The sequence below is a fragment of the Hyposmocoma kahamanoa genome, unplaced genomic scaffold (genome assembly GCF_003589595.1).
Source record: "Hyposmocoma kahamanoa isolate Upper Pololo Valley unplaced genomic scaffold, ASM358959v1 265, whole genome shotgun sequence".
In the NCBI taxonomy this organism is placed as follows: domain Eukaryota; kingdom Metazoa; phylum Arthropoda; class Insecta; order Lepidoptera; family Cosmopterigidae; genus Hyposmocoma; species Hyposmocoma kahamanoa.
This window is the reverse complement of record NW_020653767.1, coordinates 117,529-139,459: the sequence shown is the minus strand read 5'-3', so window position 1 is coordinate 139,459 and position 21,931 is coordinate 117,529. Positions and strand designations below refer to the sequence as shown.

Below are 21,931 nucleotides of genomic sequence, written 5' to 3'. Positions count from 1 at the left end.
GTTTTCAAGTGTAAATTTATTTTACCTATGGAATAAATAATCTTTGATTTTGACTTTTGTTGAAACCAAATACAAACATTTACAACCAACACAAAGAGTTTTGTAAGAGCGGTAGCCACGTTTAGTAATACTTGAAGAAATCATAGCGTTCATCGCTACCTGTATGCGAAGAAGGTCCGCAGCCCGCATTGACCTTTGCCATATAAGAGTCACTCAAACCCAGCAGTGCCATGAGGTGACAAGTATTTATTTATTTCTCTATATTTTTTCCAGTGGCGGCAACTCTCCTTCGTACATCTACCGGCTCCTCTCCGAGTTATATGACCAAAAGGACTATCAGTTATAACGACAACACGCTCCCCGCCGCCGGGCACGGAGCTCCTTATAGAGTTCTTAGGTTTTTGCGATTGTTACACGGGAATGAAACTATTTTTTCGAATCTAAAGCGCGTACCGACGTCTAGCGCCCTTCCCAGGTCGTCCCATGCCATGGTCACGGCTGACCGAGGTGGTACAGTTCTCAACCAGTTGTGGCTAATGTTAATCCAAACCACCCTGTTCGGAACTATTGTTACAAAATTTATTAACCTAAATATGTTTAATTTACCAAACAACATTCCAATTTACGCTACACACGTTTCGTAAAAAAATTTTTATTTTAAAGTAAATGCCTTTTTTACTGACATCTATTAATTTAAAGGAAATTGAAAATAAATTAAAACATTAATTAGTACTAAATTCATATTGTGAAAATAAAATATTTTGCAAATTGTATCTAGTGTAAATTGGAACGTTCTGTGAATTAAAAATAATTTATTTTTTAAACTCGAATTAGAACCGACAAACTTTCCAATCTTTTTGATTGACTTTTCGCACCCTTAATTCGTTTTAAACACCGCCAGGTGGCGGTGCAAAGCCGCGGCTCCCTCGTCAATGTCTTTTTAAATCTACACGTGGTTAGTCCCACGCATAGATTTTGGGTACCTGTACACTAAATCTATGGTCCCACGTGCGCCGTAAAGTGGGCGTGGCGGAAAATTGTTTTATTTTAATGAAGTATCATTTATTACATTTCAATGCAATATTTCCGTACCAACGTATAATCTCGGAACAATAAATACATTAGAAGTGCATAGTGACGTGTGACACGTGTGCCTGCTTGAGCTCGGCCCGCCATTGTCGCTGTGTACCATCGACGACACTTTGTACGTACGTTATGCTATGCGTATATATCAATCATGTGAAACTTCGTGTGAAACCTCGAAAATCGTGATAATGGCTTGTTGTGCTACTTTGGAGTGCAACAATGATAGTCGCGCCTGTAATATTATCCACGGTGGTTTTTCATGTCACCTTAAATCTTATTTTAACAAATTTTCCATTTTCTGTTTATCGCCATAACTTTTTTGTTATAACAAACGAAAGTAAACCTTATTCCGCTGCAATAATAATATAATCAACTTTTTTCTGAGAATTTTAATCAGACATTGCGGCTGGATGGCAACACATTGAATGAAAGTTCAATATAATATCAAAACGTAACTTAATAATAGGTATGAGAGAATTTTCAACGATATGCCAACCGGGTCAATTTAAATTTTATCAACAGTCCAGAATTTATTACTTATTTCTTTTTAAATTTGAAACTACGACCAATCACTATCAACAATTCTAAATTGTGCCAGTGTAAAATACAGATAATAATACCACTGTTTTTGTTCTTCCGTGATTAAAATCAATTGCATTCCCTACATACACCATGTTCGTATTAAATTTAATAATATATAAATAATAAAATATTATTTTGAAATGATTGTTTTTTTTTATAGAAACATTCTTTAACTTGATAATATTTTGTAAGAGTGCCTATTTACCTGTAAATTAAAGTGTAATAAAACATTGAAAATTAATACAAATGTTGATTTAAACAATGTTTTAATATTTTTTTACCTATTTGAAAAATGTCACGGTCCTTTCTGCTGATCACGCCGTCACTCTAATCCATACACCCCCTAGAGGTGTCCAGAAGTGGAATTTTTATACATATAAATAATATTTCGTTTAAAGATATGGTCACCTAATGAACTTCTTTTTTTATGTACGTTCCTTTTATTTAAAAACTACTCCAGCTAACCCGATGTACTTATTAGGATGAACGCCTATTTGTAACAATAAAAATACCACTTTCATTAAATCAAAACCATCTCACCTAGTGGTAAGTAGCAGGCACACTTAAGTAATGCCTATTCATTCTCGCCTCGAAAAGGCCCCAAATTATACCGTTCAGAGAATAAGTCTGCAGGAATTCCACTCGTTAGCCGTTCGCCGTTCGCCAAAGAAAGTGGAAGCGAAACGCTTCTTCTGTTCAATATTTTTTACATATATATTGATGTATTCGTATATGTACACACGTGACTTTATCCAAATTTGTTTCAAGGCATAGGTTTGTTCGATTGTGACTTAACAATGTGTAAAAATGCACGCTTGTAACGTGTTTATTTACACGTTGCAGCGTAAATTGCGCGAGTGCCATTTCAGCCGCGTTTTTGACTAGACTTGTGGATAACAGAAACAAACAAAGTAATGTATTACATTTTTTTATTGAATAAATCTGCATTCGTGACAATTTTTAGCGCCTTCTTTACAAAGTCGACATACAAAGTTGAGCAACAGCGAAAGAAAGTATAGATACCAACAAACAAAGTTAATACAAAGTAACTACAACAGCTTTTATTGCAACTCTTAAGATATGTTCGTTACTTAACTATATTAAACAAAACACAAAGAAAATGCGAAAAGAAACAAAAAATTCATGAGCATTTAAAAATATGTCTTTTCTATACAAAATGCTTGTTCACGATTCAACGAATTGACTCACTATCGTTGATGACCTCATTCTCGGTGTTAACCGACTGCGACGAATAGCTGCTGTTTTCTTCTGCTAGGCGGATCTATTAAGTAGTTTCGAATGACGAGGATGGGCAAAGTTACAAAGTTAAATAACGTAATATTGCAGATGATAAGTTTTTACTTCACTTCGTAAACTAAATATTAGAAACAAGTTAAAAAAGAGCAAACGGAAGAACAGCCAGCTTGCCCTGGGCTGCTGACTGATTGCGTAGGACCACCCCATCATACAAGATAATGATTCAACTCGACCATTCGTACACGCGACGACGTGTTAAATTACACACAACACCTACAATGCGAATAAAAGAGGCAACAACACAAATATCCGAACTCAAATGCGACAATTAACGTAAGAGGCCGCGGGTGCGAGCGAGGCGGAAGCACACAAACGCAACTGTGCGGAAGAAAGGGACGGAAGTATTACACTGTAAAGCTTGCACTCGCCCTAGGTAGTAATTTTTCGTATTTATAATGGCGTTCCTCATTCTGATAGAGCCGTCTCGCTCGCACCTGTGGCGTTTTATTAACCAACTAAGTTAACACTGTAGCAATAATGGGAACGCAACCGACATCACAGAGAGTGAGTTCTGTACATTGACAAAGGCTTTAGAACAAATGTTAGTTAGTTACATTCAGTCAATAAACTGAAGGATTTCAATTTCATTTACGCAGTCTGTCCCAACTTTTTAAATTACTTGATTAATCCGCGGCGCTCAATGACGTCAGTGCCTTCGTTCCCCTCGCAGCGGCATAAGGACCTGCGTGCTTCTCTCGAACACCGCGTGACTGCGACAACTTATCACCAGAACTTGTACGAAGATTCTGGCCGCGTAAAGCCGCGATTTAGCAGGACGTTCATTTGTTGATATTGTAAGCTCCCGTGAAAGATTAAAATTGCAATTTTAGAAAAACGTTGGAAAGTACGACTAAATAAGTTGTCGCGCTCACCGGGCATTCGATGTAAGTTAGTAACAAATAAAAAAACTTTTTTTTAAATTTTTATCTCTACAATGGAAGATTGCTAATATAGAAAAATATTCCGCGCGTTGATCGTACATACAAGACAAGTCATAAAACTCCATACAAGTCTATAAAGGGAGCGAGTGCAAGGAGGTCGAAGTGGGGCTGGCCAGTCGGCAGCCCCCACTTCGTTCCCCACCGGCGGCACACGCTCAAAGGACCATTCTTTACACACTATTTATTGCAGTTCTCTACGCTACTCACGATCCACTCACAATTCCACTCACTTTCACTAGTGTCGATAAGAAAAGCGTTAAGCTAGGCCTAGCGGAAATTACGCTGCTGAATTTCGCGCCCATTAAAGTGTATATCGTCAATATACGATAAGAAGCCCCAAATGAGCACTTCGTATTTTGCCGCGTTGCCACTTGTCACAACCACACATAGATGTGCGTGCGCAATTCAGCTGCCTAACTCCCATACGCCTAGCGTTGGCGTCGTTCAGTCCACGCGCACCGACTGCTACACGAATTACTGAATGTATGAGAGAGGCGATGTTCCCCGACAGTGGCAGCCGGGGTCAAGGACTCTGGTTCAAGAACCACTTTCTTCATTTGTGCCGGAAGCGACATACCACACAAAACTAAATTGAATTAATTGGTTTGATACATAGCACTAAGGTAATTAATGGTTGAAGAGAGACAAAGGGTTATTGGCTCAGGTGTTGTGGTCCAAAAGGGAGACCATTAATAAAGCCGTTTATAGAATGTTATAAAGGAATTTGTAATAATAATTCGCGAGATAAGTACACCAACCAACCGGTTTCAAATGAGTAGAGTGGCACTTTATACACTCGTACCAGAAGTACTATAGGAAAGTTAGTTTCTCAAATTTGTCTTACTGGGAATTGAACCCCGTAAGCGAAGTTCTGCAACATGCCTCTTATAGTTCAGGAGGCGGCAGTCGCGAGTGTGGACGGCACGCGGACGCTCGAGAGCTCGCCGGTCGTGTGACCAACACGTCGTTGGCCGGCGAAACCACGAGCGAAACCAGACCAGAGGGTTTTTCAACACGCAAACACAGTCAAGTGAACGAACTACACGCGTTTACAACAATTTTGTAACATTATCTACTTGTGTGTATACCAACAACTTTTACATGAACTTTATTTATAATTGCGAGGAGGGGAATCCACAATAGCCATATCTGAATTCCGCTTTGGGAACAACCCAATCGGGCGCCGCTACGTTACACGTTCATTGTCGACCGTTGGCGGCGGTGTGGTTCAATAACAAGTGGTCAACGACCGCGAGGAGGTTCACCGAACACGTGTGCGAGAAATTTTAATAAAAAATTGTCAATATACAACAACGGACAGCGTTTTTCGCGACGCTCGTATTTGGCTTTACGTTAACCGACTACGAAGCGGCAAAAAGGCGGGTGACGCGCTCGACAAGCGTGTACAAACAAACCAACAGACGTTCACTCGCTAACACTAAATGTTATATTACAATACATTACATGGTAACACAGATCGTATTAAAAATAACAAGCACTATCACGTAACTAGAACATGGCAACACTCGGGGCCCCCGCCGCCGCGGCGCCCCGACGAGGCGGTTTTCCCGGTCACGCATCCCTCGTCTCCTCGGTCTCGCTCCAGTGACACTACTCTAGTCGTGGAAGGAGAAGCGTTAAAATATCAACGAATTGAATCTGCGAGGCGCTGGGACTCGTCGGGGCCTCCGCGCCAAGCGTCGCCACAGCTGAGGGACATAAACCTTAAAGTACAACTTTACAAACAAACGGCCCAAGCGCAGGCGGCGCAGGCGGCGCCCGCGCTCACTCGGCGGACGCGAAGTAGTCGGACGCGTTGCCGCGGCAGATGGGGCACGTGCGGTTCGACTGCGGGCAGACAGACACACTCACAAACGCGGTACACGGGACCTTATTTAACGTCAAAGTAAGTCGCTCGCCTCGTCTGGGAACCGAACCGACCAAAAGTGAAAAAAAAAAATATTCTGTCCGTTTTAAGGGTTAAGTTTATAAAGTGGGTTTCAGGCGTCGCTTGTTGCCGGGGCGAGCGTCTCGTAGCAGTTAAGTGCAATTATAAAACCAAAAACAACAAGCCCCGTTTGGAACTATTCGTTGAGATCTTTTTTTAAAGTACTAATACGGAATTTTCGGTGACGATACCTTAACCTCGGAGGCGAGAGGCACGGATCGAACCGCACTTCGTTGTGTAATTCTCGCAGTAGTCGGGTGCCAGTGAAGGCCGCGCCGGTGGCAATGAACAAAAGGTACGCACCCGCAGCCACTTGTCCACGCACTTGGCGTGGAACTCGTGCGCGCAGGGCAGCACGCGCAGCGTCTGGCGCGCCTCGAACTCGCACATGCACACGACGCACGACGTCTGCTGGTCGGGCCGCGGCGCCGCGCACAGCTTGTAGCTGGGCAGCTGCTCGATCTCGGCCCGCGCCAGCCCCCGCGGCTTGGCCTCGCCCAGCCGCTCGGCCAGCGACAGCAGCGCCTCGTAGTTCTCGGTCTCGGGCGAGTCGCCGCGCTCCGAGCCGCCGCGCGCCTCGGCGTACGGCGACAGCGGGAACATGGCCAGCAGGTTCAGGAACACCTGCGCCGACCGTGGCTTCAAACGAAAACTCTGCTCGAGCCCTCGAGTTTGTTGGCGCGGAGTGGACGTTGGTTCTATTTCCTTATTTTACTCGCTCGCAACGATTCAACGTGTGCATTAAAAAGACCTTACAATAGGCTTTAGAACGATAAGTGACCCGGTCGGGATGTAGCGAGGAGACTCAAAAACAAACTATTCATTTATAAATTCACCGAATGTCACGATGTTCGGCCTCCGCGTTATTCAATTACTTTTGTGAAATTACTCCAATACTTTGTAATCATTGTTCACACAAAAATCGAACACTACGAAAAAATTTCGATCCGGCTGGATTCAAACCGCGCCCACCGACTAAACTGAAGAAAACATTTCATAGATTTCTCACAGATGGCGTTACGGCAAAAACGTCGTTAAATTAAATTTTAAATCAATGCAATTGTACGAGTGACACGAGAACAGTGGAATGTCGTTACTCCTCGAGCTTCAAATGCGTTTGCAAAAATAAACTGTAGAAGCGCTTCTCGGCACACCCACGCCGGCGCAGGAGGTGTGCGGAGACTTAATATCAAAATCATCTCTCAGTGCCGCAATACCTACGGAGTTTTTTTTAATTTATAACATTTACGAAATTTTACCAACTTCTGCTGTCCCGATTTTTTTCATTCCTTACAACAAAATGATCTTTACTAAAACTGAATCGATCAGCACTAAAAAAAATTTTGATCAATTTTGTTCATTTTTATGAACAACTCACGCTTGACCAAAGAATTGACTATGCCAAAATTGTTTTCACAAAAAAAGACTTGGTGATTCTTAAGACAGTTTCCTTGTATCTTCTATGGTTTCGGACTTCCCCATACTGTTCCATAAAAAAAGTATAATATAAACAATACGTATTCAAGGTGATTGAGCGCGCATTCGAACATACCTGGTACGTGGGCGGCGGCGGCAGCAGCTGGGGCTGCGCCACGTGCAGCTGCTGCACGTGCGCGGGCAGCGCCGCGCCCACCGCGCCCACGGCGCCCACTGCGCCCACTAGACCTCCGCCGCCCTGCAACGGCCAATGTTGCACATTGTACAATTTTCATTTCAAATATGAACATGTTCACAGTCCCCTATATAAAGACCAAAATAAATAATAATAACAACGCACACACTCAACATAGCCCCGCACTAAACCCTGTGTCGCGGATGCCACGGACACACACATGACAACCACAAATTACACCCAAACACACGAGAGAAATAAATGTAGGTCATACAAATATTTCTTCCGGCCCGGGAATCGATCCTGGGACTTTTGCCGTTCGGCCACGGAGGCAGTTATATTATAAAATCCCGTAAGTCCTTCGTTTTGCCTTTTACTCTCATTATATATTCATTCAACATATTCAAATTATTTTATTTTTGAAAAATTCCATCTATAAAATACTACCCACTTCACAAGTTAAAAAATCCAGGGTTTTGATCTACAGTCCAACCAAAATATCTGACATTGGAGTGTCAGGGACTGTGAACAAGTTACTTGTGGTGTTAAGGCTGTAAGGTAGAATAGAAGACTACGGGTAGTCCCGTAGTGCCGACCTGCGTGTGTATGTGGTGTATGGGGTGGTGCGGCCACCTCGGCGCCGGGCGCACGTAATGGCGCGACACGCCGCCCACGCTGCCCACTCCCACGCCGCCCACGTTGCCCACGCCGCCCACGGCGCCCACGCCGCCTCGCCGCTGCAACATCGCAGCAAACCAACAATAATCTCGTGCGCCCTCGAACCGGGCACCGAACGCCTCGCGGCTCACGAAGTGTTTATAAAATTTTATTTTTATTAAATGTAAATTTAATAAAAAGTTTCATATGACAAACGATATAGGTTATAGGTAATGAAATAAACGTTTGATATAGGTTTTTAATTAATTTTATCAGTTTTCCAAAAATGTTTCTTTTGCATTTGTCAAAAAAAAAACCAGAATGAAATGTTTTTCCTCGAAAACTTAATGCACAGTCAAAGTAAAGTAATCTGCATTTCATAGGTAAGCAAATTAGACTGGAAATCCTCATGCTGATTAAACTCTACGGCTCATTCGTAAGGCAGATTCCCCTGAGAAGAATGAGCAAGAAACTCTAGGGGTTGCTCTTTGTAAATATATAATTTTGAATACATTTATCATTACAACATTTAATTTAAACGTCTTGGATCGAGACTACCTGCAAGCGCTAAACGGGTCACTACCACGGATTTTTGTCATCGAAGTACGCAGAAGTTCTATAATAACCTTTACTATAAAATTTTTGTTTCACAATAATTTGAAACCTCGTGAATGGCAAATTTTAAATATCAACGGGAATCTTATTGTAGAAGCGTAAACATTGCCCCTTAAATGAATTGGGGACTTTATTGCAGACGATTGTCAAGAACGCGGATTATTATCTCGAAGAGACAAGAGGGAGCAGCGATTTTTGTATATTGTTACAATATTTAATAATCTCGAGCAACAGGAGCGACGTCCGAGCCTCCGCGAGCCGCAAACGCGCTCCTGCTGTTCGCAACGACTTACGGTCGCGTCGACGCGGGGCCGGCTAACGGAAGAGGCAAGACTCACGTGGTGCAGCGCGTGCGCGTGCGCGTGCCGGTGCGGCGCCAGCAGCTCCAGCGCCGCGCCGCGCGCCTGCTGCGGACACAGCGCGGTCAGCCTCGGCCGAGACGAAGCCCTCCCCGCCCCGCCCCGCCCCCGACTCACCTCCGTGTTGATCAGCAGCGGCGCGTGCGCGTGCGCGTGCGCGTGCGCGTGGTGCAGCTCCGCGTGCGCGTGCGGGTGCAGCGGCGACAGCCCGCCCTCGCCCACCACCTCGTAGCGCCCGCCCTCCGCCCTCTGCGGCAGACACGGCGTGTTCACTACTCCCTCCCGCTCCCCTATTCGCGACCTCCGCACGAAACTAATCTGCGGTTGTGCTTCAACCCTCGAACACTCTGCGACTCCCTTTCTTTGTATTCGACCCTCGAATGCACCGACCTCGAATCGTTCCGCTCCATAATAATAATCACAAATCGCCTGTCCAGTCACAATTTCGATTGTCAATGTACGTGTGACATTGGTCAGTTTACTGTTTTTTTTAAATAAACAAATTACTGCCAGAGTCAAATTAATTTTTCCTTTGGTGCGTGGCGGGCAGAAATTTACCTTTTCGGCTTTAAGTTTACTATAAATTGGCTCGTAATAATGAAAAATCTCCACACCTGAAGGCAGACACGATACTTACCTGCGAGTTCGTCAGATAGTGCGGGTGCGGGGGCGAGGCGAAGGGCGCGCGCGGGGGATGCGCGGGGTGCGCGTGCGCAGAGAAGCCGCCGTAGCCGAGGCCGGCGTGCGCGTACACGGAGCCCATCTACCAGACACGGGTCGTAGGTGAGCATGGGCGGGGGGGTGGCGCCGGGGGTGTGCATCACCAATAAATAGAATACCGTTTCAAAGGATTTTGGAATTTTTTTATTAACCGCTTTTGAAAAAGGAAGTTTCCGATGTATAATGCTATTTCCGATCCCAAATCGCAGTAGGAGGTAAAGGCAAAAAATTATTTTATCAAAATTGTTGCAGCCACTTTGTGTATGTCAGAATGACTAAAAAAATTATTGGTGATGCAAAGCCCGCAAATGTCAATTTTGTCTCCGCCGGCGCCGGCCCGGCCGCCGCACGAACAAACAAACCTTCAGGAACAAACGCTCCTCGTTTTTTTTTTCAATAGAACAATATTAATTATATTTAAGATCGTTGTCAAGTGAATCATATTTTATGTCATTTAGAAAATAATTCCAACCCATTTGGTCATTCAATTATAATCCTGGCCGTGATTCTTTGTGCGGCCATTTTGACTAGTTCCATTGTCGTGCGGCAGTCGCGCGTCCGCCGAGAGGTTAGAACCGACGACACAAACCAGTCCCGTGAGGTCGTTGCGTTACGCAAGCGCACAGTTCTCGTCTCGTTCACGTCTCGTCGCCTCATACATACACACATACTACCATACATTACTATGTGGTAAATAGAATACAACAATACTAAGTTAGCTATTTTGTGGAGGACAAAGGGCAGATAACGTACCTACGTGTCGAAGTGCGAGTAAATAGAAATCATATATATACAACAAGTTTACTTAGCAAAAGGTATTAAAATATAATAATAATAACAATAATAGTATGCAGTAGTAAAGAGTAAAGTTCGTTTCACAAATTTGTCCTACCGGGACTCGAACCCGGAACTGCCGATAAAATAATAATCAACAAAAGAAAGGTGAGAAATACGTTTATAAATTGTATATACTTATAATAAATACTTATATATAAAAAGTGAGAGGTAAATGATAAAAGGTATATAAAGGTGTGCTCTTCTATACATATTGCCTTCTACGCAGGTGTCCTATAGTCAAATAAAATAAATAAAAAGGTCACACAAGACTAGAACGAGAGAAAAACCAAGATAAATATCAGCCGAGGGCGCGCCCGACCAGAACAGCCGAGGGGTACAGCCAAGTTCTAATGGAAGCGACCAGCCAAATATTTTCTCATTATTCAAAAACCAATCTACGAATACCAAAGCTTGAGTTGCCAGCGGCGAAATTGCAAAGTGAGCTCGACGTTCCGGCCGGCGGCGTGTCGCGCGACACAGAGCGCGACACGCGCCGGCGGAAACTATTGTACACGAATAACACGGAACACATTCACAGGTATATGGGTATCGAAAAGTGCGCAACAATCGACGCATGCGTAACACGAGCAGAATAATAAAATGTGGGTTAGTCGACCAAAAATATTTGGGGGGTCGCGCCGACCGCGTCTACGTGATTCCTTTAGCCATACAGAGTACACAGAGCTAGACAGGCCTACGCACCGCTCCTACGGTACACAGCACAGTATGTACAGAACCAAACGGTATGAGCTTGTGTGGCATGCTGTACGCCGAGCGCCGACGCCGCCGCGCGGCCTTTTGCGCAGCCGCCGGGCGGGGGCGTCGGCGCCGCGGCCCGGTACGGTTTCATTAAAAAGTCGTGGAAAGTTTAATAAATAAATGGAAAGTCTGTTCTGAAGTGTGAGATGAGTAAAACATCGATGATGGCCGGCGACTGCACGCGCAACATTTCAACTGTCCAATCACAACCACAATCAGTCAAAAATAACGGATCCACGTGGTTCAAAGCCAATAAAATTCAAGCACAGCTCTAGACTGACTGTGATTGGTCGCCTGCGAGTCCCGACACTCTGATTGGTCGCCAGCAGCCGCCGGCCGTGGCAAGCGGTGCGCGTCTATGTCGTACAAACAGGTGCCACTGGCTACCGCTATCCTACCGCCACCGCTACCGCCGATCGCCCAAACTCTTACTTTTGCCTTGCAGTGTAGTCGCAAACATTGCCAACCACGTTATCATGAACCTTGGACTATTACGAACGTTAACATAAACTGATGGCATTGAGTTGCGTCGACGCCGCGAGGCCTCGCATAGACAGGCCAAGCCTCCTCTAAACAAGACACGGGCAAATGTTGTATTGAAAATATGTAAAACCCTCCATAATTCTGTGTTATGTCTAATGCAGGCCATACAAAGTGCGACTGCCACTGTCGGCAACTGGTCGGATCGTGTACGTGTACAATGGGTTCTAAAGCAGTTCACGCGTATATAGTATGTAATTAGCCGACCGAAGACACGCGAGGTCGGAGCTGCGCTGCTTCTGGCTCCCTCGCCCCGACTTTCAATAAGGCATACAAAATGTCAATTCTTTAAACTGCAAACTTGAGCGCTGTGTTAACAAGACCCAATTTCAAAAATACAATTTTGTAGTACTATCAGCATGGCAGGTATGGCGTTAAATACCATGTTAACATTCTTTTTGGCCAATGGCGTTAAAGAGCTAGATCTTTTCAACGTAAACAAAAGGTTTTCAGAAAAAAAAAAGTTCTACAAAATAAGGGGCTGCTGCAAAATAAACTTTGCTGATGTACACTGAAAAACTGCGCTTATTTGACAACAAATAAATATTGTTTTTGGGCGAGAGGAACAAAAGCAGCGCAGCCCACACTTAGAGCTACTCTAAATATTGATTTGGACAGTAACAAACAGACATTCGAACATGACGTGAGTAAATATAGCTATAGCTACGTACGAACGGAACAATAAATATACATAATACATAGACAACATGGTTACAAAAAGACAAGGTGTTAGTGGCGCCATCACCTGCACATTATCATCGAACGCTGTCTCGTTGTGTTAGGCACGAATTAGTTTAAGAATTTGATTGACATTTGTTATACTTCTCAAGCATCTCTGAAAAGAGGGTTTGGAGGCAACGGTTCGGTCGTCGATCAAAACAACGCGACCAACGCGACAGCGGCCGTAACAAATTCGTTATAAAACTGCGAACAAGCTATCCCATCCAGCCGTTTCTCTACATTTGCGATCACTGTAGGTACTTGGTAAAATTTGACGTTTCTACTGAACGCAATTCTTTTACAAGTTTTGTTACTATTTGGAGTCACAATGGAGTCGATTCTGTCACTCCTCATTCATAAACTAGCTAAAGTGTTGTTCATCTGTTTGTAACAACAGAGACTGACAGTTGAGAACAATAAACATAAGTGACAGATTCAATACCATTGTCATAATATTATCCCATGGAAAAAAAATTACGTAAAAAGTACACAATAGTGTTAATCATAAATTTCGAATATATAATATCGATATCTGGGCATGCATAATGTGCGACGCATACTCGGCCGTAGCTACCGTTAGGGTCGGACAACATCGAGCTACGTGATTGTCTACGGGGTGCTTCGTTAATGACAATTACTGAAAACTTTTAAATTGTTATTTAATATTTATGCTTTAGTATACAAATATGTCAGACACCCTGTATGAAGATACTTACATAGTAACAAATGTTTCTAATAAATAAATAAATGTTCATATACGGAGTGTAACAAGAATTTCCCGCCGTGTTTCAACTCACGATGAAAAACTTGAATTCGCGACAATAATCGCCAGCCAAAGTGTGGCCGTTCTCTGCTCGCAGTATTATTATTAGTAATAATAAATTAAATTTATTACTATTATCTGTTGTTCCACTCCATGTATAACACCGGTGCAGTCAGCTTCAATTATTATTTTTAAACTAAACGTGAATTTGTCTAAAAATAGCGTATCTCATTCTTAAACTAAATAGGTTAAAACAATTAGTTCTAGTGAAGAGAACGAAACTGCCAGAATCGACGTTTTAGTTAATAACTGAAAGGTGGATCGCAGACGACACGCGTACTTTGAAAGTTTAACGCAATTAAATACATCACTCCGACGGACTGAGGTGTCGTGTGCGATCTACCTGGAAGCCTGGGTAGTCAGCTTGGTACAAATTGGCGTGCGGTAATGTCGCGGCTCGAACAAACACCGGGAGACAAGAAGGGACTAGACAACAATCAGAGCTGGAAAACATTCGAACAGGCATTTTGAAAATAGGTACATAATATAAAAAGTCGTACATCTTTTGGAAACTGCACGAAGGTGTAAGTTAAAAAACATTATCTTTTTTGTGACAGTGCCTAAGGGCCGACTCAGACCGAGCGTCGGAAACCGGTATTCGGTTCTACGTAATTCCGCTCTGTCTACGCTGGCTCTTAGCTACGATACAAATATTCAAGACGCATTCCGATACATTAGTTACAATAATTATAATTGCAAACACGTAGGTGTGCTCGCGAAGCGTGTTGTTACAAGCTCTACAGGACACACAAATCGGTTGCGGACTAGTCGTTGCAACTAGACGAAGGAACGTAAAGCGGCGTCACACCCGTCGTCGTGTACAGAAGCACTTAGGAATGCCTCGGCTAAAGAGCGACATTTAGTTCTTCCGACAACGATAGCACGGGCGAGAAATATCGCAAATGTAGCTCGAGAATGGGCACAAAAGCGAGAGGTATTTTGCGAATCAACAAAACGGGATGTGAGCGAGAAACAGCAATTCAGCCCAGTAATATGTTCTATTGCTCGCTCGATTGCCACGAGATCATCAAAGGATCACCTGGTGCTTCGGCAACCCAAAGTCAAGCTTTACGGCTGAAGGAAACTATCGCAACGGTTTGACAGACAATACAAGATCTGAAAATGAAAAATACAAGAGAGCAACTAATGACTAAGCAGGGATAAGGGCACTTCCAGGCGGAACGACAGTGTTAGTAAGTACATGCTCGGCATCAGCGTTTACACACGACACGCCTCCATGCGCCCATGCCAATTAAGAAGCGACTCTTCGGGGTGACCGCACATCTCTCCGCAACTTAACTAGCTCTGATGCTTACGACAAGTCAGTGTGGAGCTGAACCAAGGCGTCATCTAAATGGGGGTCGGCGACTCTCAAAGGGAAGGTCCCACGCCGGGACCCTGGCCAATTCAAGGCCCGCATTAATAAACAGCAGCCGCTCAAGCTCTCGTGCATGAATAGACTTGATCTTCGGCATCTTGGGTGATTTACTCTCAAGTGGCCTAGACCCTCCACTTGAGTTCATGCGCTGTGTTTGACGTTTATTAAGAAGCGGAAATTGTAACAACTATCAAATGACGAAGATATTAATATTAACACGGGCCTCAATATCGCAAAAGGACGCGGTGCGCCCGCGCCGTGGGACCTCGCCGTCGAGTGCCGGAGGGACTCGTCTCGCGCTATATGAGACAGGATGAGAGATCAAATGACAGCGCGCCGACAGCGTCGACAGGACAAATCCAAGGTTCTAATCTACCGGCCAATTTGTCGCGGCATGCGCTGGCGTGCCAGTAATGAAGCGTGATCGTGTTAAGACACCTCGACTCGACTGTCGCGGCTGCGACAAGCGCACAACACCCAATGCACGAAACCCAATGCGACGTAAACTTTCCGCCCCTGGACTGCACCGACAGTGGCGAAGTAAACACAGCGGGCCCTCTTGCAGCCAACGACGCGGTCTGCAGCCGCGAAACGACAATTCGCCACCGTTCGGGACTCCATCGGAAATTGGTCCGGGCATTGTGCTCGGCCACCATCGGTGCAGTCGGGGTGCAGCGGCGACCACCCGCGAGCCTCGCAGCGCCAAGCGGCCTCCTCGCCCGTCCAGCGGTACCTGGTAGCGGTGCAGCGGCGGGTGCGCGGGGTGTGCGGGGTGCGGCAGCACGGCGCCCCACAGCGCCTCGGTGGCGCCCACCGCGCCCACCGCGCCCACCGCCTGTCGGCACCCGAGCGTCAGCTGGTCCCGGGGACCTCATCGACTCGTGCCAGGGAACGACCCTTCGGCGCGGTCGGCCGGGCGTCGCTCCGCGGTCCACAATTACAGACTCGATGTTCCTTACGACTAGTGCCTCACTTCCTTATATGCTATGCCCAGACGCTTCTACAAGCCGCGATCGACTCTGTTCGTTGGGTTGAACAATTCCACAGAGTCCATTGCGTGTTATTTACGCTCCCTAACGGCGATTTCTTCAATCGGCCGGTGATGTACTCGAGTGTACGATTTCGGTCAATCCTTGTATTGGTATTTGTTTTTTCTTCGGTGTGTGTTCTCGTTCCCGTTCGTGGCCCTCGGCTTAGGCTTACTTTAGAGTGTTTCCTACTGAACGCGTGTCCATTTACTACAACCCTAACGGTTTTTCACGAACGGAGTAAGGGGTAAGCGGGCACCTTGTCTTTCAAAAGTGACATTGAAAGGACATAAAATATCATTTGAAGACCTGAGCCACCCCAAATGCCACGGTGCGCACTTACCCCCTTCGACCTGACTCGGACAACGGAAGTACTTAATGAACTAGATTTTTGTACACAAAATATTTTGTCAAATATTTCGCGACAAATGAAAGAACTCTCTTGATTGATCTTCAAACCGAAAATGGTAAACTCGAACGTTTCCGTAAAAGTCGTATTTGTAAAATGACTAATAACAACCGGCGACGTCGGACGCAGACCCACGCGAATGTGGAAGGTCTAACTGCCGACCGCGTCGGACACGCCGACGGCCGGCGGGCGTACCTGCGTGCGCTGCGCGTGGTCGCGCGCGTGCGCGTGCGCGTGCGCCCAGCCCACGCCGCCGCCCAGCGCCGACAGACGCGCGTCGCGCAGCGACATCTGCGGTCGAACACGGGTCAACTCTCACCGGTCCGCTCGGCCCTCGCCGGCGAGCCTCCACTTGGCCTCCATTGGTCTTTACCTGGTTGATGCCCAGCAGCACGGGCGTGTGGTGCGGGTGCTGAACGTGCGCGGGGTGCGGCGCGTGCGCGGGGTGCGGGTGCGCCATCGCGGGGGGGTCGTGCCACACGCCGCCGCCGGACCCCACGTACCGCATCCGCCGGCTGCGCGACACGGAAACATTGGCACTTAAACGCATGCAACATATTAATTTATGAAAAATCTTTATTCTTCCGAAACACCAGCAGAGTCGACTAGTGCCGCATCGGACACTCACGGCGGCTGGTAGTGGTGCCGCGGCGTGCGCCGCTCGGCCGCCGGCGCCGCCACCGACACGCCGCTTTCGCCTGGAAACATTCAGCGAGAGAACGATCGGTGCGATGCCGTGCGACAGCTGCGATCGCTATACGAGACGGTCCATCGTTTACCTGAGCTCAAATGCCTCGAGATCCTCCGCCGCTTTCGTGAGGGGCTGTCGCCCGCCTTCGAGCTGAGCTCTCCGTCCGAGGAGCCGGCGGCGCCGCTGCCCATCGACTCCGCCGCGCCCTCCAGCGGATTCGTGTCCTGCAATCGCAAAGCACTCCGTGTTCGAACAGGTTTAACACGTTTCATGCCTAATTGGAAGCCCACAATGTTATCAGATTCTCGAAACGACTCGTGCACCCGAGGTCTTAAGCCCGTACCGTCGTACTAAGAGTGAGCTAAAATCACAAGTTCCGGCGCATCCAATTGCAGTTCACTCGTTTCATTTAGTTCAATGGAACGTTGGCGATGGCACGATTCAATACAAGTAGTTTCTTTTACATTGTTTCTCATAGTAAGGCGCAACGCAAATGCCCAATGGCTACTTACAAGATGGTGGTGCGGCGGCGGGTGGTTGTAGTGCGGCGGCTCGGCCGACGGCCCCGCGCCCGCGCCGGGACTCACGCGCAGCTCTGCAACAAAGCGACACGTTGAACACGGATTCCAGTTCAATCGGATACAAGACCGAGAGAGGTTTCTGTCGATCGGCATTGCTTTCTTAGGAGCCGCCGAGGTGCGCGTCAAATTGACGGACGTGGTTCAGACCCACCTGCGCGCCGGCGGTCCGGCGGCGGCGCGGCGCGGCGCTCGGGCCTGCGCGGCGCCGGCCCGCCGCTGGCGCCGCTCGCCCCCGCGCCCGCGCCGCCTGCGGCACACAAGACGGCTCACGTCAACTCGCTATAAGCACAGTCTAACCAATAATAATTCCTACAGTCGTCCAACAGAACAATCGTGCGGGGTGTGCGGGGCGAGGGAGGAGTCATACAACCGTTCGGGACGTAACATTCAGGGTTGACGCATTTAAGTTCAATATTTCGTGGGAGCATTGAAGCGATTTGTTGGAGAATGGTACATACTACATGTACTGTTCGAGACTGCATATCATCATAAAATTAATTAAAATTACTACTTAAAATATATTTATTGTTAAAACATTTGCTGTAAATCTTCCAAAAATAAATAAATCATCTGGACTACATAGAAACCTTAAATTTCATCAGTTTACTATTCAAATTCATTTCGAATTTTTCGAAAATTTCGAAGAAAATATGTATTTTTGTTATTGATGACAAAAAAATACATCTTTGATGTTACTCATTTAATAAAATGTGTTTGTTAAATAATAATTATGAATTTGAGAACAAAACCGTTAAATGGGAACATATACAAAATCTGTATAATTTAGACAAAAATAAAGATAATACGATGTGTACCACGATTAACATAAAACGGCTTGTGACAAAACCCCATATCAACATCTTTTTTTATTATTCCCAATATGGACATGGACTGACATGTTTAAAAAGACACACACGGTGACAACCCTGCAACATGACGCAATGTCTAGACACAAGTGGCACTTCGCGAGACTTCAAAGGCGATGTTCTTTACTCTGCATTGTGACTGTGCGTTCCACCCCTAACACGCTCCTAAATTCCCCCAAGGTGTAGGCGTCTATTTGAAACGAAGGTTGATTTTATCACCACAGCAGACAAATGTCCTTCGAACCCTCATGGGCTCGAAGGGTTCGTAATTCGACATACAAAAGTAAGTGATTTGGTACTGACCGAGCGAAGGACGCCGGGTGTCATGGTGGTGATGCCGAAGATGGTGGTGGTGGTCTCTTTTGGCGGGCGGCGGGTGCCCGTGCACGGCGTGCGGGTGCGGGTGCGGGTGCACACCGTGCGGGGCGTGTGGCGGGTGGTGGGGCGGGTGCGGCGCGTGCGCCGGTGCCGCGGGGGGCGGAGACGCCGCCACGCACGCTTCCTTCGGGCTGCCAGCACTGCTGCCGTCACTGTGAAGTGCAGAGACAACAATCAATTAAATAACGTGGTTATGAGAAATGGCACCAACACACATAGCTGACTACTGATAAATTCGACAACGAGCTGCGACCGCCGGCGCCGGCGCCGGCTCACACAGTCGACTAATTAATTCGATCGGTCGTTTTAAACCGCCCGCTATGGACCAATTAAGCGGCCAATAAACATTATCATTTAATTCATACAGCTATCATAAAGTCAAGTATCACCAGCCGTCTCACTGCTGGCCATAGGTTTCGGGCCTTTAGTTCACACTTGGTGACCGTGGAAGGCTCACTTACAACAGGTTAAAATGTTTACGAATCGTGAACTAACTATTTCTCAACGAAAACATCGACTTCAAAATTGTCATTATCGACCTTCGCAGTATTCGTAGCCGCTCAACCGCGGTCTTAACGACAAAATTGAAACGCAGATAGAAATGTCGCCAAAACGGAGATCACACGAGTCCAAATACCAGCTAGCTAGGTAGCTGCTGTACACCGTTGAGGAGTTCCTCTCATCTGTTGGCCATTTCCATCATCAGATCAGCTCCAGGCCATGGTAACATTTTTTTTCATTGGAGTTCCATGTCACGTATTTTTTTATTAAATCGGTTAATGGAAAGCGAGCGAAATTAAATAATCCGGAATCATCCCCTTATTCGCCACCCTTAGATTTGTATATATTATGATATTCTAAATACGACTACTATTGAGGTACCCCGTTTTTCGACAAAAAAAAGAATAATCGAAATAGGTTCGCAAATTATATCGGAGTAATTGCGTAATATGTACACAGAAAAAAATAATAAAAATACAGTTGCATGGAGAACCTTTTTTGAAGTCAGTTAAAAATGTGTTCATGCACAGCTGGACGTAAGTGCCACACGGCCCTTATCTGTTGACGAGTGTCGCCGAGTCTCAGTTGACATAGCAACAAAATGAGTCAACCAATGGCGCGCTCTCGTACCCATACAGCAAACTGATTAGGTGCATAGGTACATGTATGCAAATGGAAGTATTTATGTAGAGCCGGAGGCAGGACATCCTTTGGCTGTCGCTAAATACGGATGCGCGTGCGCTCTCGCGCTCGCACTGCGTTATTAGGATAGTGCTGTGCTTTATATCACCAATATATAACAAGTATTTAACCTTTTCGACGATCAAAAGCATATTCGCTATTAACACATCCGCTGCCTGCCACACAAAAGCTACACTTTAAACTCTTGCCGATCGTAAACGACAAGATTCGCAACGAAAAACAAATTCTAAAATATCTTTACTGAATAGGTAAGCAAATTATACTTGAAATCGTCTCAGTGATTACACTCTTAGCTAGGGGTAGCTCTTTGGAAACAGACTAAGTATTCAACTCACTGGCTCGGAAAGGCTTTCTTTCAGGCATTAGAAATCTGTGCGCAAAAGCGTTTTTTGCACCCTAGCGTGGAAAAGGTTTTTGAAAATCGAACTTGACGATGGAATGTGGTGCACCTAACTTTTCTTTGCATGAAAAAAAAAAAGATAATGGCACGTTTAACTAACCGATTTGTCGTACATTAGGTACTTATTAATGTAACATAAATCCGTTGGTATATTTTATTCTCATTATTGACAATGATAACTAATTGTGTTTATTAAACTATTTTATTTCGTCGAAGAACTAAAATAATTTCAATAATCACTTAATCACACAAGATGAAAGTACAAGTAAGAATAAAAATTGCTGAGGTGTACATTCAGAACGCATCTGAAGACAAACTTTTTCTTTTAATTAATAAAAGTTTTATAATTCAACTGTTTTTCTTCCATCTACCAAAAGTTGTGCGTTTCGCTCGGCAGCAAAGTTGTTTTGCGTCTCGTGGCTTGAAACCGTCGCTACACTCATAATCTTCGCTTTCTTCGCATGCTCATGTTTCAATACAAGCACTCGCGGCCAACAACAACTTTGCAGCCTCCAACTTCGAATAACAAATAACTATTGTCATTTAAAACCTTAAAAAGCTAGTACGCAGGTAGCTGTCTAATCAAATCTTCAGTGTAAAATTTGCCTTCGGACCAGTTACATTTTTTTTTATTATTCTGCCTCTTTCTCACCAGTTGTGTCATTTATGCCTCTCGCACTTTTATGCCTCATACTGATTCTTTCTATCATCCATCCTCATTCATACTTTTGCCGGTGGGACATACAAGCCTATTTCTACTAATATATATCTCTATCTACTTTATTTGTTTCATGTATTTTACGACTTACAAGATCTACTGGGCGGACAACAACACAATTTCATTTTATTTTCCTTTACATACTTCCTACATAGTGAATACATTTCTTTTATTGCGCTCTGGTTTAGAACGTGAAGGGCGCTAGTGAAATTACAGGCACACGGGGCTTGTCAACTTATGTGTCACGGTGACGGGTGCAGTGGCAGTGCCCATAACATCTTTGCGATTACTGCTCGGCGACAGAATCATGTAAAGTGGCAGTATTTCCCTAGACGAACTCTTTGACGAGGTGCTCTACTGCTACTAAATTCTCACCAGTCTCATCTCCGATGACTTCTTTCAAGTCACGGGAGGGAGTGCCACACAGTCCGACCGATTACCTGGTTCCAAGCTTCGAAATGTCCTGTATAAGTAGCTACCGGAACAACGGAATCTCCAGGACACTACCAAGAACACCCAGAAACGATTTACAAAAGTTCGGTCCTCAGTGGAATTCACCTCGGCACTTTGACTTTGTTCCACCCAGTCTTTGCACGAGTGGATATCTCCTCCATCTGCAGAGAAGCTCCAACTCGGAGAGATCTGCGCGTGACGGACCATACTTGACGATGACAACATACTCGATACATCCAATGAAAACTATGCCAACTTAATTTCTGGATTTGTTATGTTTTTATTTTGTTTTTTGTTTCTTTTCTTTTCA

The 21,931-nt window shown here is 45.4% G+C and overlaps 2 protein-coding genes across 2 annotated transcripts in view; both read right to left on the bottom strand.

The window, feature by feature from the left end:
- The window catches only part of LOC113228993 (leucine-rich repeat serine/threonine-protein kinase 1-like), a 91,589-nt gene extending 86,783 nt beyond the window's left edge, over positions 1–4,806 (bottom strand). The window contains exon 1 of the mRNA XM_026462460.1: positions 4,771–4,806. Within this exon, the coding sequence (XP_026318245.1) occupies positions 4,771–4,806 (36 nt within the window). The remainder of the gene's footprint in view (positions 1–4,770) is intronic.
- Positions 2,594–21,931, bottom strand: part of LOC113228997 (E3 ubiquitin-protein ligase Arkadia-like) — a 50,956-nt gene continuing 31,618 nt past the window's right edge. The window contains exons 2-14 of the mRNA XM_026462465.1: positions 18,773–18,999; positions 17,535–17,617; positions 17,111–17,246; positions 16,960–17,029; positions 16,705–16,846; positions 16,527–16,622; positions 9,755–9,880; positions 9,235–9,366; positions 9,097–9,162; positions 8,083–8,223; positions 7,427–7,549; positions 6,178–6,498; positions 2,594–5,774 (exon numbers count right to left, since the gene is read on the bottom strand). Coding sequence (XP_026318250.1) covers positions 5,712–5,774; positions 6,178–6,498; positions 7,427–7,549; positions 8,083–8,223; positions 9,097–9,162; positions 9,235–9,366; positions 9,755–9,880; positions 16,527–16,622; positions 16,705–16,846; positions 16,960–17,029; positions 17,111–17,246; positions 17,535–17,617; positions 18,773–18,999 — 1,726 coding nt within the window. The 3' untranslated portion in view covers positions 2,594–5,711. The remainder of the gene's footprint in view (positions 5,775–6,177; positions 6,499–7,426; positions 7,550–8,082; positions 8,224–9,096; positions 9,163–9,234; positions 9,367–9,754; positions 9,881–16,526; positions 16,623–16,704; positions 16,847–16,959; positions 17,030–17,110; positions 17,247–17,534; positions 17,618–18,772; positions 19,000–21,931) is intronic.